At 55.3% G+C, this 12,658-nt stretch overlaps 2 protein-coding genes across 2 annotated transcripts; one reads left to right on the forward strand and one right to left on the reverse strand.

Annotated features, from left to right (window-relative positions):
• The first annotated feature begins 792 nt into the window (after positions 1-792).
• On the forward strand, positions 793-4,804 carry ERAS (ES cell expressed Ras). Its single transcript, XM_013986122.3, has 2 exons — positions 793-903; positions 3,818-4,804. Exon 2 carries the CDS (start codon positions 3,861-3,863, stop codon positions 4,560-4,562), a length of 702 nt encoding a protein of 233 aa, XP_013841576.1. The 5' UTR covers positions 793-903; positions 3,818-3,860; the 3' UTR covers positions 4,563-4,804.
• A 959-nt stretch (positions 4,805-5,763) lies between these two features.
• PCSK1N (proprotein convertase subtilisin/kexin type 1 inhibitor) lies at positions 5,764-10,278 on the reverse strand. Its single transcript, XM_005673617.4, has 3 exons — positions 10,087-10,278; positions 6,450-6,922; positions 5,764-6,119 (listed from the first exon to the last, which is right to left on the reverse strand). Exons 1-3 carry the CDS (start codon positions 10,198-10,200, stop codon positions 5,927-5,929), a joined length of 780 nt encoding a protein of 259 aa, XP_005673674.3. The 5' UTR covers positions 10,201-10,278; the 3' UTR covers positions 5,764-5,926.
• Positions 10,279-12,658: the final 2,380 nt, after the last annotated feature.

Genomic DNA, 12,658 nt, shown 5'->3' on the forward strand with positions numbered 1-12,658 from the left:
AAGCCCATGCCCCTGACCAGCAGGGCTGATGTGTAAATGAAGGCATGAGGGCGTGGGTCTTTCTCTTGTCAACCCCCAGCTCATCCAGCGCCCCCTCAAACTAACTGCGAGTAGAACAATAGTTCGACTGGCTCCACAAGGGATTAAATGGTGGAATCTGTGAGAAAGTAAGTGCCCGCCTTAGATATAGGAGCCTCCCAGCCGGTCCCAGCTACACCCTGGGCTGAGAAGGCAAGAAAACTCCCTAGGCCTCAGTCTCCCCACCTGCTTTTTGGTCTTGATTGGTGGGGGTGGGGAGGTGTGTTTAACATACTTCGATTTGGTGGCCAAGGGTAGCTTCCTGGAGGAAGGAGTGTCTGCTATTGACTGTGGGGTTGAGGATTGGAGGATAATGTGAGGGTTTTGTTTCTCCCACATAAAGAGAATTGCTCTGGCAGCTCAAAGGAGCCGGGCTGAGGTTTCCTGTATTTTTCTTCATGGCCACTCTGGGACAAGATGACCAGCAGAGACCCACCCGGTCAAGAAGAGGGGAATGGGGAATGCTGGCCCGCTCAGTCATCGCCTTGGAAGGATTGTCCTGGTTGCCCTAGGCCCACAGGCCCCTGCTTGCATTTCATTGGTCAGAACTGTGTCACATGATTGTCATAGCTGCAAGAGAGTCTAAGAGAAGGCTGGGCACACCACCACCTCAAAGCGGGTTCTTTCTGTCTTCACAGAATAAGCCCTCCTCTGCAAAGCGGGTTCTTTCTGTCTTCACAGAATAAGCCCTCCTCTGCAACTCTCTCCCTCCAGGGTCGGCTACAACCCTCTCCCAAGCTACCAAAAAGTCCACCTGAGGCAGCGCAAGCTCCCAGGGCCTCAAAGAGGCCCTCACAAAACATTTTGCAAAGTCTAGACGCTGAGGTAAAAAAATCCGACACCCCACGCCCACTAAAAACACCAAAGTATGTCCCAGGTGGGGGCAAGGTAAGGAAGAGGTGCCAGCAGGATGCAGGGGGCACACGAGTGGGGAGGGACCTGCGCGCAGAGCGCACCCCAAGAAAACCCACTTCGTGACACCCCTTGGTGACACCCGGCTCACCTCGGGGCGGGGGCTGGGGGCGGAGGGGCCAAAAGGCCGTCCTCCGCGCATGCGCACTCCGTCGCCCCCTCCCCGGCCACCGGGACCCGGGGGAGCATCTCCGCCCTTGTCAGTCCTGTCAGAGCGGCCAGCAGGTTCGGGTCCCGGAGCCACCCGCCTTCCCCGGACAGAGGTGAGCTGGGCCGCCCGAGCCCTTGGCCCCGGCCCCGGCCCCGATCTCGGAGGTCCTTCTACTTAGGACTGTGGAGATGCAGCTGAAGTCGGGTGCTAGGGGACCTTCCCCTGTGGCCTTCTCTCCTCAGGGGCCAGCACCCCGCACACTCACGCCTTTGTGAGGATGGGCCTTAGTGAGGGTGTAGGCGCCGGGCGGGGAGCGGGGCGCGGAAGTGCAGGCGGGCGGGGGTCATGACTTCGGGGTGAACCTGGGGATCCCCCCCTCCCCACCTCACGCTGGCCGGTCGCCCGGGCTTAGTCACGGGACATGTGACCGACGTGGTGCGGGGACCTAGGCCAGCCCTGAAGGGGATGGAAGAGACTGCTCTTGGGGATGGAGTGGGGACCCCAGTCCCCCCACCACCACCCCGTCCCTCCATCTGGGAGGCGACACGAAGGACGGGGTCCGGGCGTGAGGCAGGGGCCCAGGGCCTCGAGAACCCCTGACCACACCGGGGCACTTGGCCCTGCGATGGGCTGTGTGACCTCGGGCCAGTCACCGCCACTCCCTTCTCCGAGCCTCGCGGTACCTCGGTGACAAAAAGCGGCCCGTAGCCGTGGCAGCCCGTGCCCCCGACGGGTGTCAGGCTGGGCTCCGGGGACGCTGTTCCCTGCGACGCCCGCCTGGAGCCGGGGCCCTTCTCACCTGGCCCTGCCTCCGGTGTCGCCGCCCCCCTCCTCCAGCCGCCCGGACCCCGGCGCCGGAGTCCCCAGACCCCCTCCCCCCGGCCTCCCGATCCCTCAGCAAATGCTGTCAGGCCCCCCCGCGGAACATCCCCGAACCCCACCTCTGCTCCAGGTCCCCCCCTCCCCCGGGCCACCTGCTCTGCTGCCGTGCTAACCCCCTCACCTCGGCCGATCCTCACGGCCAGACCCTCTCCCTTTCGGCCCCCAACCAGGGGGACCCCCCCAGAACTCTTGTCCTCACTTCACCTCTCCCCATCATGGCCCCTTCTCCCGGGACGAGCACCTTCTTGGGTGCCCCCCACCCACCACAGCCCGGTCCCCCACCTTGGACGCTGCTTTCCCCCCCCCGACCCCCAGATCCCAGACTCCACAGAACTCCCCCCCTCCCCCGCCGTGGATCCCTCAGACCCGCCACCTGCCCCCCCGCCCCAACTGCCCCTGCCCCAGGGCTTCCAGGGAGACTTGGAGCCATGGCTATTATGATGCATTTCCTGAGGCCACACACCGAACCAAGACCAGGATGTGTATTGAATGGGTTAATGGGGACTCGCTATTAATAGCGAACGCTAATTGAGCACCTGCTGTGTGCCCATCCTCTTCTAACTACATGGTAATTTACTCGCTTATCTTGTTTATTGTCTCTTTCTCACTTCCAGAATCTAATCCTCCCAAGGGCAGGGACTTTATTTTGTTCTGGCTGCACCCCCACCCCCACCCCTCTCACCCCCACCCCCACCCCCACCAATTACAATGCCTGGCACGCTGGAAGGTCCTCGAATTAATGTGACAATTAAATTCAAATAGAAACGCCTAACACGAACCAAGCACCTTGTGCCTTCTTATCTCCGAACTTAAACCTATTTGATGGACGTACCTTTGTTACTGTCTGTGTCCTGGACTAGAATGTCAGGTTCATGAGGCCCAGGGTTTGTTATCTATTTTTTTTTTCCTCACCTCTTTGTCTTGCCACACAGTAGGTTCTCCATAGCTGTGTGTGGAAGAAAGACCACATTTCAATGATAATGGCCAACAGACCTCATAATTTGCTTACTTATTTGGGTTATTGTCTCCACCTTTTAGAACAGAAACTCCCTGGGGGCAGGAATGTTGCTCAGCTCAAAACTCCGGTGGGCACCATGCCGGTCTGGGGTCCTACAGTGACCCAAGCCCAAATCCAAACTGACCAAATCCCCGCCCTCCCTCCGGAATGGGGAGGGACTGCTGATAGGCAGGGGGGTGTCTTTTCCAGGTGACTGGGGATGTTATCAAATTAGATTATGGTGAACACAGTCCTAAAACACGTTGAATTGTGCACTTTAGCCAAGTTAACTTGAAGGTATGGAATTTTTTTTTGTGTGTGTGGTCTTTTTGCCATTTCTTGGGCCGATCCCGCAGCATATGGAAGTTCCCAGGCTGGGGGTCAAATCGGAGCTGTAGCCACCGGCCTACACCACAGCCACGCGGGATCCGAGCTGCATCTATAACCTAGACCACAGCTCACGGCAACGCCGGATCCTTAACCCACTGAGCGAGGCCAGGGATCGAACCCGCAACCTCAGGTTCCTAGTCGGATTCGTTAACCACCGAGGCATGACGGGAACTCCCTAGAAATTACATTTGAAAAGTCCCTGCCTTCACGGAACTTATGTTGTAAAAGGGAATGAGAGGAAAACAACATGTGTATTGTATTTGGTATATTAGGTGATTAACACACACCAGGCCCTCAAGTCACTGTTGCTTCAGTGACACCCAGCTGTCCCCTTGCCCCTAAATGGTCTCACCTAATCCCTCCCCACCCACCCCTCTGTGGTGTCTTTCGTCTCTTCCCACTTGCAGGGCCTGCTCTCCGCATCTCTTCTTCGAGCTGCCCGCTGGGGGCATGGCGCTGCCAACAAAGCCTGGCATGTTTGATCTGGGCCTGGGCACCTGGAGCCCTAGCTCCCAGGAGCAGAAGCACAAGGCTCGGGCACCCTCCCGGGGGGTGGGCAAGCAGCTGCCTGAGTACAAAGCGGTGGTGGTGGGTGCAAGTGGTGTAGGCAAGAGCGCGTTGACCATCCAGCTGAACCACCAGTGCTTCGTGGAAGATCACGACCCCACCATCCAGGATTCCTACTGGAAGGAGATGGCCCTGGACCACGGAGGCTGCATTCTGAACGTGCTGGATACGGCAGGACAGGCCACCCATCGGGCCCTGCGTGACCAGTGTGTGGCGATTGGAGATGGTGTGCTGGGTGTCTTCGCCCTCGACGACCTCTCATCTCTAGCCCAGCTGCAGCAGATGCGGGCCACCTGGGGCCCTCACCACACCCAGCCCCTCGTCCTTGTGGGCAACAAGTGCGACCTAGTGACCACCACCGGAGATGCGCATGCCGCTGCTGCAGCCCTTGCCAAGAGCTGGGGGGCCCCTTTCGTGGAGACCTCAGCCAAGACACGCCAAGGTGTGGAGGAGGCCTTTTCCCTGCTCATCCATGAGATCCAAAGGTTCCGGGAGGCCATGGCCAAGGAGGCCATGGCAGGGCCAGGTGGGGATAAAGCCCGGCACCAGAAAGCCATGTGCCGCTGTGGCTGCTCCGTGGCCTGAAGATCTTGACCTAGAAAAGCAGACCCTCCCCCAGACTAGGGTGGCGGTTCCTTCACCTGTGACCCCCCCCCCAGCAACTAGCCATGTGGGACACTGTTGGTGTACTGGGGATAGATGGACCCCTCTCCTAGGGAGATTTTATTTTGGTGATGGGCTTTTTGGCAATGTGGGGCGTAGTGTTGGTTGTGTCAAGTTGAGAGATTTGGTGCAAAATTAAATAAATGGTGTTCTCAGTTTTCAAAGCTGCCTCCATCCCAAGTGTTATGTGGGTGGGAATGAGACTGGGGAGACTAGTACTTGAATTATGAGAATTCTTTCATTCAAGAAATGTGGGGAAGGGAGTTCCCTTTGTGGCTCAGTAAGTAGTTAACGCTCCCAACTAGGATCCATGAGGTTGCGGGTTTGATCCCTGGCCTCGCTCAGTGGGTTAAGGATCTGGCATTGCCGTGAGCTGTGGTGTAAGTGGCAGATGCGGCTGGGATCCTGCATTGCTGTGGCTGTGGCGTAGGCTGGCAGCTGTGGCTTCGATTTGACCCCTAGCCTGGGAACTCCTATATACCGTGTGTGCAGCCCTAAAAAGCAAAAAAAAAAAAAAAAAAGAAATGCGGGGGAGCCCCCTGTGTGCCAGGCCTTGCTTTGGGTGTAAAAGATGCAAGCAAAACACTAAAAATCCCTGCCCTTGTGACTATGACACAAGGCTATGTATTAAAAGCAATGGAGTGACAGGGAAGTCAAGGAAAACCTTATTAAGGGACATTTGAACAAAAACTTGTGGATAACTAGTGCAAAGGCTATGACCACAAACCGGTTAGTGCCAGCCACATCAGGTTAGTGCCACGTCAGCTGTATCCCATCCCCACCCATACCAGAAGGCAGCCGATCTGGGCCTATGGATGTGCCAACTAGCCCTGCCCAAGCTCTACTCAGAAGCCTCAAAACAGCCTCCCCTTTGTCCTCTGGAGGATGGACCCCTGGAAGGTGCTGCTGAATGTGGTCTCGGAGCCTTCTGGGCTCCCCCGTCGCGGGATCTGGGTGGTCACTGCCATTGTCTATATGGATACCTCCCAAGTGAGGAAGAGACGCAGACTGCGGGGCGGGGGCAGGACCGAGGGCAGGGGCCCCTTTTTCCTCCTCTAAGGGCAGCCATTGCCACCCAGTCCCCCGGCCCCCTGGACGCTGCCACTCAAACAAACACATAAGCTGCTTCAGATCATATTTATTGTAGGGTCCGGAGTGGGGATCATGGGGTTCGAGGGCAGCAACTGTGGCTGGCGGGATATGCCGCTCTCTGGCGGGAGGGAGCTGTCAGGGTGTCAGGGGCCGGGCGGTCCCGGGCTGGAGGGCGCGCAGGATCCAGGCGCTGCTCAGGGCAGGAGACGGCGCGCTGGCGCCTGGGGTGCGGGGTTCTCTAGACGTTTCACGCGCAGCAGGGCCCCCAGCACGCCCTCGGGGGGAACCTCAGGGGCCAGATCCTGGTCCGCGGCGCGGCGGAGGCGACGCGGGGCAGCCACCGCCTCGGAGTCCGCGCTTCCGGCGAGGATCCGCCCCAACAAATACCTGCAGGGGAGCGGAGAGGAATGCAATGAGGATGTGTCCGCGCGTCACCACCCCGGACCAAAGACCTAGACGGCGCCGCTACTCCTAACCCGCCGGGATCTGGTTGCCTCCTCCCACCCTGGCGTCCCACTGCTTTCAGGAGGCAGATGTCCCCGCCTCCCCTCCCTGAAACTACTTTCCCCGCCTTCCATTCATCCTCCCAGCCAGGCATCTCTGCCCCCACATCCTTGGTCCGGGACCAAACTCCCTCCGAGGGCCCCAGGACCTAGGTGTTCGCACCTCCACGGGTGAAGCAAGTGTCTGCCCCCCGACCACCTCTAATGGGGGTACCTCAGTAGCTCCGGGTCCAAGTCAGGCGTCTCGTCGCCGGCGTCCTCAGCATCTGGTACCGTGGGGCCATCATCATAGACTGGGGGCCGGGGTCTGAGCGCCGCGGCTGGGGCAGGGGCCGGGACAAGCTGGGCTGCGAGGGCCGCAGGGTCCAAGCGGGCGCGGAGCAAGGCGCGGGCGAGCTGTGCAGCGGGTGCATCGGGGTCGTCTTCCAAGCCCAGGGCCGGGTCGTTGGTGCGGGGTCCGCCCCAGACGCGCAGCAGCTGCGCCAGGACGCGCGCCTGCTGATCCTCGGCCTCCTGCGCCTCCGCCCGCGCCCGCTCCTGCCTTTCGGCCTCCAGCAGGTGCGCCAGCGCCCGCGCCAGCTCCTGCACAGCCCCCGCCGCCTCTCCCCGGGGCGCTGCCCGCCGGAAACGGCGGGGAGTACCGGCTTCAGCCATAGGCGGCGAGGCTGCGCCCAGGCTGCGGGGCTCCTGCGGGAAGACAAGGTGGTGGGAAGGTAGTCAGCATCCGTCAGGTCAGGGAAGCCCCCAATGTACCTTAGATATCCCCAGATGCCACCAAAGGCACCCTGGCCCCTCAGTTGTGCGCAAGTACCTCTAAGGCCAGTGGAGAACTCCAAATATCTCCGGACACACTTAGAACCACCAAAGACCCCTAGATTTTCCCTCCCCCCGGGCCCAATTTCCTAGGGACTCAGAACTTGCCCCTGGACAACTAAAGACCAGGTTTCTTTATACCGGTCACGATATGACAGCTATAGATTTTTCTATGTTAATGTCGTGGACAATAGGTAGCTATATTTGCATTTGATAGATTCTTTTTTTTTTGGCATTTTATAGATTTCTACTGTCCAGTTGGTTTACCCCAAAGGTAGTAGACTGTTCTGCACCTTATTTTTTTTTTTTTATTTTTATTTTTTGCTTTTTAGGGCCGCACCTGCAGCATATGGAGATTTCCAGGCTGGGGGTTGAATCAGAGCTATAGCTGCTGGCCTACACCACAGCCACAGCAACACAGGATCCAACCCGCGTCGGCGACCTACACCACAGCTCACGGCAACGCCGGATCCTTAACCCACTGAGCAAGGCCAGGGATCGAACCCACGACCTCATGGTTCCTAGTCGGATTCATTTCTGCTGCACCACGACGGGAACTCCTGCCCCCTTGCTTTTTGAAATCTATAGATCAGTACCTTAAGATCACCCTTTCTCTCTCTTACATCCTTCCTTTCTTCTACATCGAATCCCTTTTGTATGGATGTACAATAGTTTATTTAACCAGTCGTCAACTGATGAACATTTAGGGCGTTTCCAATATTTTCCTATTCTTATAAATAATGTCGGCATGAATAACCGTGTTCATATACCATTTGACGTGTGCAAGTCTATCTGTAAAATAAATTACCCAACGACTAATTTTCAGTTCAAGCAGTTTGAAGCAATTTCAATGAATTTAAAGAAATAAGAGTAACAAAAGTATGAGAAAGGACCAAAACGACCATTAAGGAGTTCCCATTGTGGCACAGCAGAAACGAACCCGACTAGGAACCATGAGGTTGTGGGTTCGATCCCTGGCCTCGCTCAGTGGGTGAAGGATCTGGCGTTGCCGTGAGCTGTGGTGTAGGTCGCAGATGCAGCATGGATCTGGTGTGGCTGTGGCAAAGGCCAGCAGCTGTAGCTCTGATTCAACCCCTAGCCTGGAATCTCCATAGGCCGCAGGTGTAGCTTTAAAAGGGGGGGGGGGAGAGAAAAAAAAAGAAAGAAAAAAGCCTGGAAACAACCCAAGTATTGTTGCTGACGTATTGAGAATGCATCTATAAACCGCGATGTACTCATATGGTAGTGATTCACTCATAGGATAAAACATTACGTAGCAGAGGCCTTGGGTGCGGCCCTAAAAAGACAAAAAACAAATAATAAATAAATTATAGCCACAGACTTCAATGTGGATGAATCTCAACCATTGTAGAGAAAGAAAAAAAAAAGGATACAGAATTCCATTGCAGACTGACTGCAACTACCAGCCACCCTGATGATCTCTTAGTGACCCCTAGTGACTACCAGGAGCCAGACGCCCAGTAAGATTCCATTTCTGTAAGGAAAAACTAGACAAGATACTGTTTAGAGACACATACATATGTGATGAGCTACAAACAAAATTCACAGAAAACACAGGATAAGGATTATGGAGAAGAGGGGCTGCCATGGAGAGAGGCCCCCAGGGGCTTCTAATGCTGGGTGAATTTCTTAAACTCAATTTCTTAAGCTGAGTAATGGGTACACAAAGGGGTTATTTGATCATCACTCCTTACATTTTATATACATACGTTTACATGTATCATGTCATTTATAAAAATATTTCATTAAAGAAAATCCCTTGGCGTTTCCGTTGGGGCTAAGTGGTAAGAAACCCAACTAGTATTCGTGAAGATGCGGGTTTGATCCCTGGCCTCACTTAGTGGGTTAAGGATCTGGCATCGCCCTGAGCTGTGGTGCAGGTTGCAGACGAGGCTTGGATCTGGCATGGCTGTGGCTGTGGCGCAGGCTGGCAGCTGTAGCTCCACTTCGACCTCTAGCCTGGGAAATTCCATCTGCTGCACCTGCGGCCCTAAAAAAAAAAAAAAAAAAAAAAAATCCTTGACGCACACAGCCTTGAACTCTCTTCGTTAGAGGAGGAGATGGTCCGAGTGCCCTTGAGGCCCAGCACCCCTCAGACTCCCCAGGGATCATACCCATCAATCATGACCTCACACTCACTTGGACGGACGGGCCTTGTAATGTCACACACGCAACCCAACACTAACACATCCACACGCAAGGAACTGCACACATTCACGCACATGGCTGCTCGTGCTGTTACAATCACCAACGCCATCCAGGTGCACAAACACGCACCACCCTTAAAGACATAATGCAGCACTGACAGCGACATCATGGCTTCTCTCCACAATGACACAGCTCCTCCGAGAAACTCAGAGGGACAGCCTCGTGAACACACATACGAAATCCTAGTCGCTCAGTTCAACAGAACCAACATGAGATGTGCACTCGGGGAGATGAAGACCATTCCCTCCTCCCAAAAAACCCAAATCCCACGAACACACACACAGACACGCCCATAAGTCACACCATCACCGGAGGATTTGAAAACACATGGTGTCACTAAGAAAAGTCATACGTAGAAGCATCACACACACTGCACACCCAGACCCACATTGTATGGACGCTCAGAAGTGCTAACATCCAAGGACACACACAGGGGTAGCACACTCTCACGCCCGTCATCACATCATGTGCACACACCTACCGATACCTGCACCCCCTGCCTGAAAGCGCGCTAGTCCCATGGACACGGCCAGAGGCGGCAGACGGGCGAAGCCGGGCCCAGAGCCGGGTGCCAAGGTTTGAGCAGGGCGCGGCGCCGGATGAGCCCCGGACACTGCCACCCGCACAGCCCATAGACAGAGCCCGGCGCAGACTGGCGGCTGGACCCCGGGCCACCCTGGCTGATCTCTCCGCACGTCCCGGGAGCTAGAACCATCGAGGATGAGGGACCAGCGGCCGGGCACCGACCCTCCCCCGTAGCATCCTCCTCCCCACCCCCAACCCCACCCCAAGCCAGACCCGGATCGCACCTTTCCCGGCCTTGCGCAGAGCGCGAGGGGTGGCCCAAGTAAGCCCAAGAGCAGCAGCACCAAAAGGCCGACGCCCCCGGCCCGCGGCCCGCGGAGCAGTGGCGACCCCGCCATGCTGCCCCAGCGAGCCGGGCTCCGGACGGGCGGACTGGCTAGCAAGTGCGCAGCGCCTGGGATAGCTGGCACGGCTGTGGTGCTCTGCGGCTGCGCACGCGGGGGAACCTTTCCCTCCCCTCCCCATCCCCTCCCACCGCTCTACGCAGGCGCAGCCGCCGAGCTCCCGCAGCCCCTCCAACCCGCCGGTCCCCATGGAGATGCCCAAGGGGCAGGGTGGAGAGCTGGAGCCTGAGATGGCGGTTGCCATGGCAGTAGGAGGGCAGTTGCCAAGGCAACAGACCTTGCTGCCGCCTCAGCCGACAGGCAGGGAAAAAAAATGACTCAGTGCAGTGGAATAGGGGTCTGGTCCCCACCTCTCCGTCCTTGGGGACGAGATACATCATGGAATAAGCAGTTCATGGGATAAGCAGTTACAGATGGCCTATGGACCAGCGCCTTTACAGGGTGATGGGTTCAGTCCAGGTGACGTGACCATGCATAGGTCAGTTCACCATTCTAAGGCACAACCCCTTTACCTGCATAAAGGGGTAACTAATAGGAGTTCCCGTCGTGGCTCAGTGGTTAACGAACCCGACTAGGAACCATGAGGTTGCGGGTTCGATCCCTGACCTCGCTCAGTGGGTTAAGGATCCGGAGTTGCCGTGACCTGTCGTGTAGGTCGCAGACATGGCTCGGATCCCGCGTGGCTGTGGTGTAGGCCGGTGGCTACAGCTCCGATTGGACCCCTAGCCTGGGAACCTCCATATGCCACGGGAGCGGCCCCAGAAAAGGCAAAAGCACAAAAAAAAAAGGAAAGAAAATTTCTGCTATCCCGGGGTGATAAAAAAGGGGGGGGGGTTTACTAATAACTGTCCCTGAGAGCAGCTTGGAAGTTTTAATAAGAATGACATTCAGTAGGAGCTCAATAAAAGCTCTTTTCCATCCTCTCCATGGCTCACTGTTTCTTTTTCTGACCTTATGTACCCATGCTGCTTTAAGCTGAGAAGTCCGTGGCAGTGTTGTTACACACCAATAGAAAACTAGTGTAAATGGGATAATATTTCTAAAGAGAAAATGTTAAACTTCATGAATAATTTTAAAAGACGAATAAATGAAGACATGTTTCACACTCTTGGATGAGAGTATTTCATATTATAAATATTTCAATTATCTCCAACTTAATATATAATTTCAGTTGAATCTTGATTTAAATCCCAGCTGAATATTTCAAGGAAAATCAATAACACCTTTTTTTTTTTTTGCTTTTTAGGGCTGCACTTGCAGCATATGGAACTTCCCAGGCTAGGGATCAAATAGAGCTGCAGCCGCCTGCCTAGGACACAGCCACAACAGCGCAGGATCTGAGACACGTCTGTGACCTATACCACAGTTCATGGCAACGTCCCATCCTTAACCCACTGAGCAAGGCCAGGGATTGAACACTCATCCTCATGGTTACTGGTTGGGTTCATTACCGCTGAGCCACAATGGGAACTCCTTATTTGTATTTATTTATTTATTCATTTGGCTGCACCCACAGCATGTGGAAACTCCCAGGCCAGGGATCAAACTCGAACCACAGCAGCAACCCAAGCCACTGCAGTGACACCACCAGATCCTTAAACTGCTGTACTACAAGGGAACTCCAACAACACTTATTTTTAAATATAAATAAATATGGGAGTTCCCTTCATGGCTCAGTGGTTAACGAACCTATTATCCATGAGGATACACAGGTTTGATCCCTGGCCTTGCTCAATGGGTTAAGGATCCAGCATTGCTGTGAGCTGCTGTGTAGGTCACAGATGCGGCTTGGATCTGGCATAGCTGTAGCTGTGACTATGGCCAGAAGCTGCAGCTCTAGTTCGACCCCTAGCCTGGGAACTTCCATATGCTGCAGGTGCAACCCTAAAAAGCAAAAGAAGAAGAACAAGAACAAGAATTAGTAGCAATTCACAAACTCTTCCCAAAAAATTGAAGAGGAGAGAACATTTTTCAACTCATTCTATGAGGCCAAAAGCAAAATCAGACCAAGGCAACACTAGAAAAGTAGAGTCCAGGAGTCCCTGGCGTGACTCAGCAGAAACAAATCTGACTAGTATCCATGAAGACGCAGGTTCGATCCCTGGCTTTGCCCAGTGGCTGAAGGCTCTAGCATTGCTGTGAGCTATGGTGTAGATCACAGACTGAGCTTGGATCCCACGTTGCTGCGGCTGTGGTGTAGGCCAGCGGCTACAGCTCCAATTCGACCCTTAGCCTGGGAACCTCCATATGCCATGGGTGCAGACCTTAAAAAAAAAAAGGCAAAAAAAAAAATCCTAATAAACTAGGAGTTCCCGCTGTGGCACCATGGGTTAATGATGGGGCTTGTCCCTGTGGAGGTGCCTGTTTGATCCCCAGCCTGACACAGTGGGTTAAGGATCCAGGGTTGCTGCATCTGTAGCATAGGTCACAGCTCCACCTCGGATTCGATTCC

Source organism: Sus scrofa, chromosome X (assembly GCF_054392235.1).
Source record: "Sus scrofa isolate SSC_HxYL_T2T_F1_AM1 chromosome X, Sscrofa_HxYL_maternal_Yorkshire_Landrace_v2.0, whole genome shotgun sequence".
Lineage (NCBI taxonomy): Eukaryota > Metazoa > Chordata > Mammalia > Artiodactyla > Suidae > Sus > Sus scrofa.

Bases quoted from the DNA above. Each gene is read 5' to 3' on its own strand.
- PCSK1N (XM_005673617.4), bottom strand. From the start codon at position 10,200: ATGGCGGGGTCGCCACTGCTCCGCGGGCCGCGGGCCGGGGGCGTCGGC. The intron at 6,923-10,086 runs GTGCGATCCGGG...GTCTTCCCGCAG, and splicing joins TCTGCGCAAGGCCGGGAAAG to GAGCCCCGCAGCCTGGGCGC. The intron at 6,120-6,449 runs GTACCCCCATTA...GCTCCCCTGCAG, and splicing joins TTGGACCCGGAGCTACTGAG to GTATTTGTTGGGGCGGATCC.
- ERAS (XM_013986122.3), top strand. From the start codon at position 3,861: ATGGCGCTGCCAACAAAGCCTGGCATGTTTGATCTGGGCCTGGGCACC.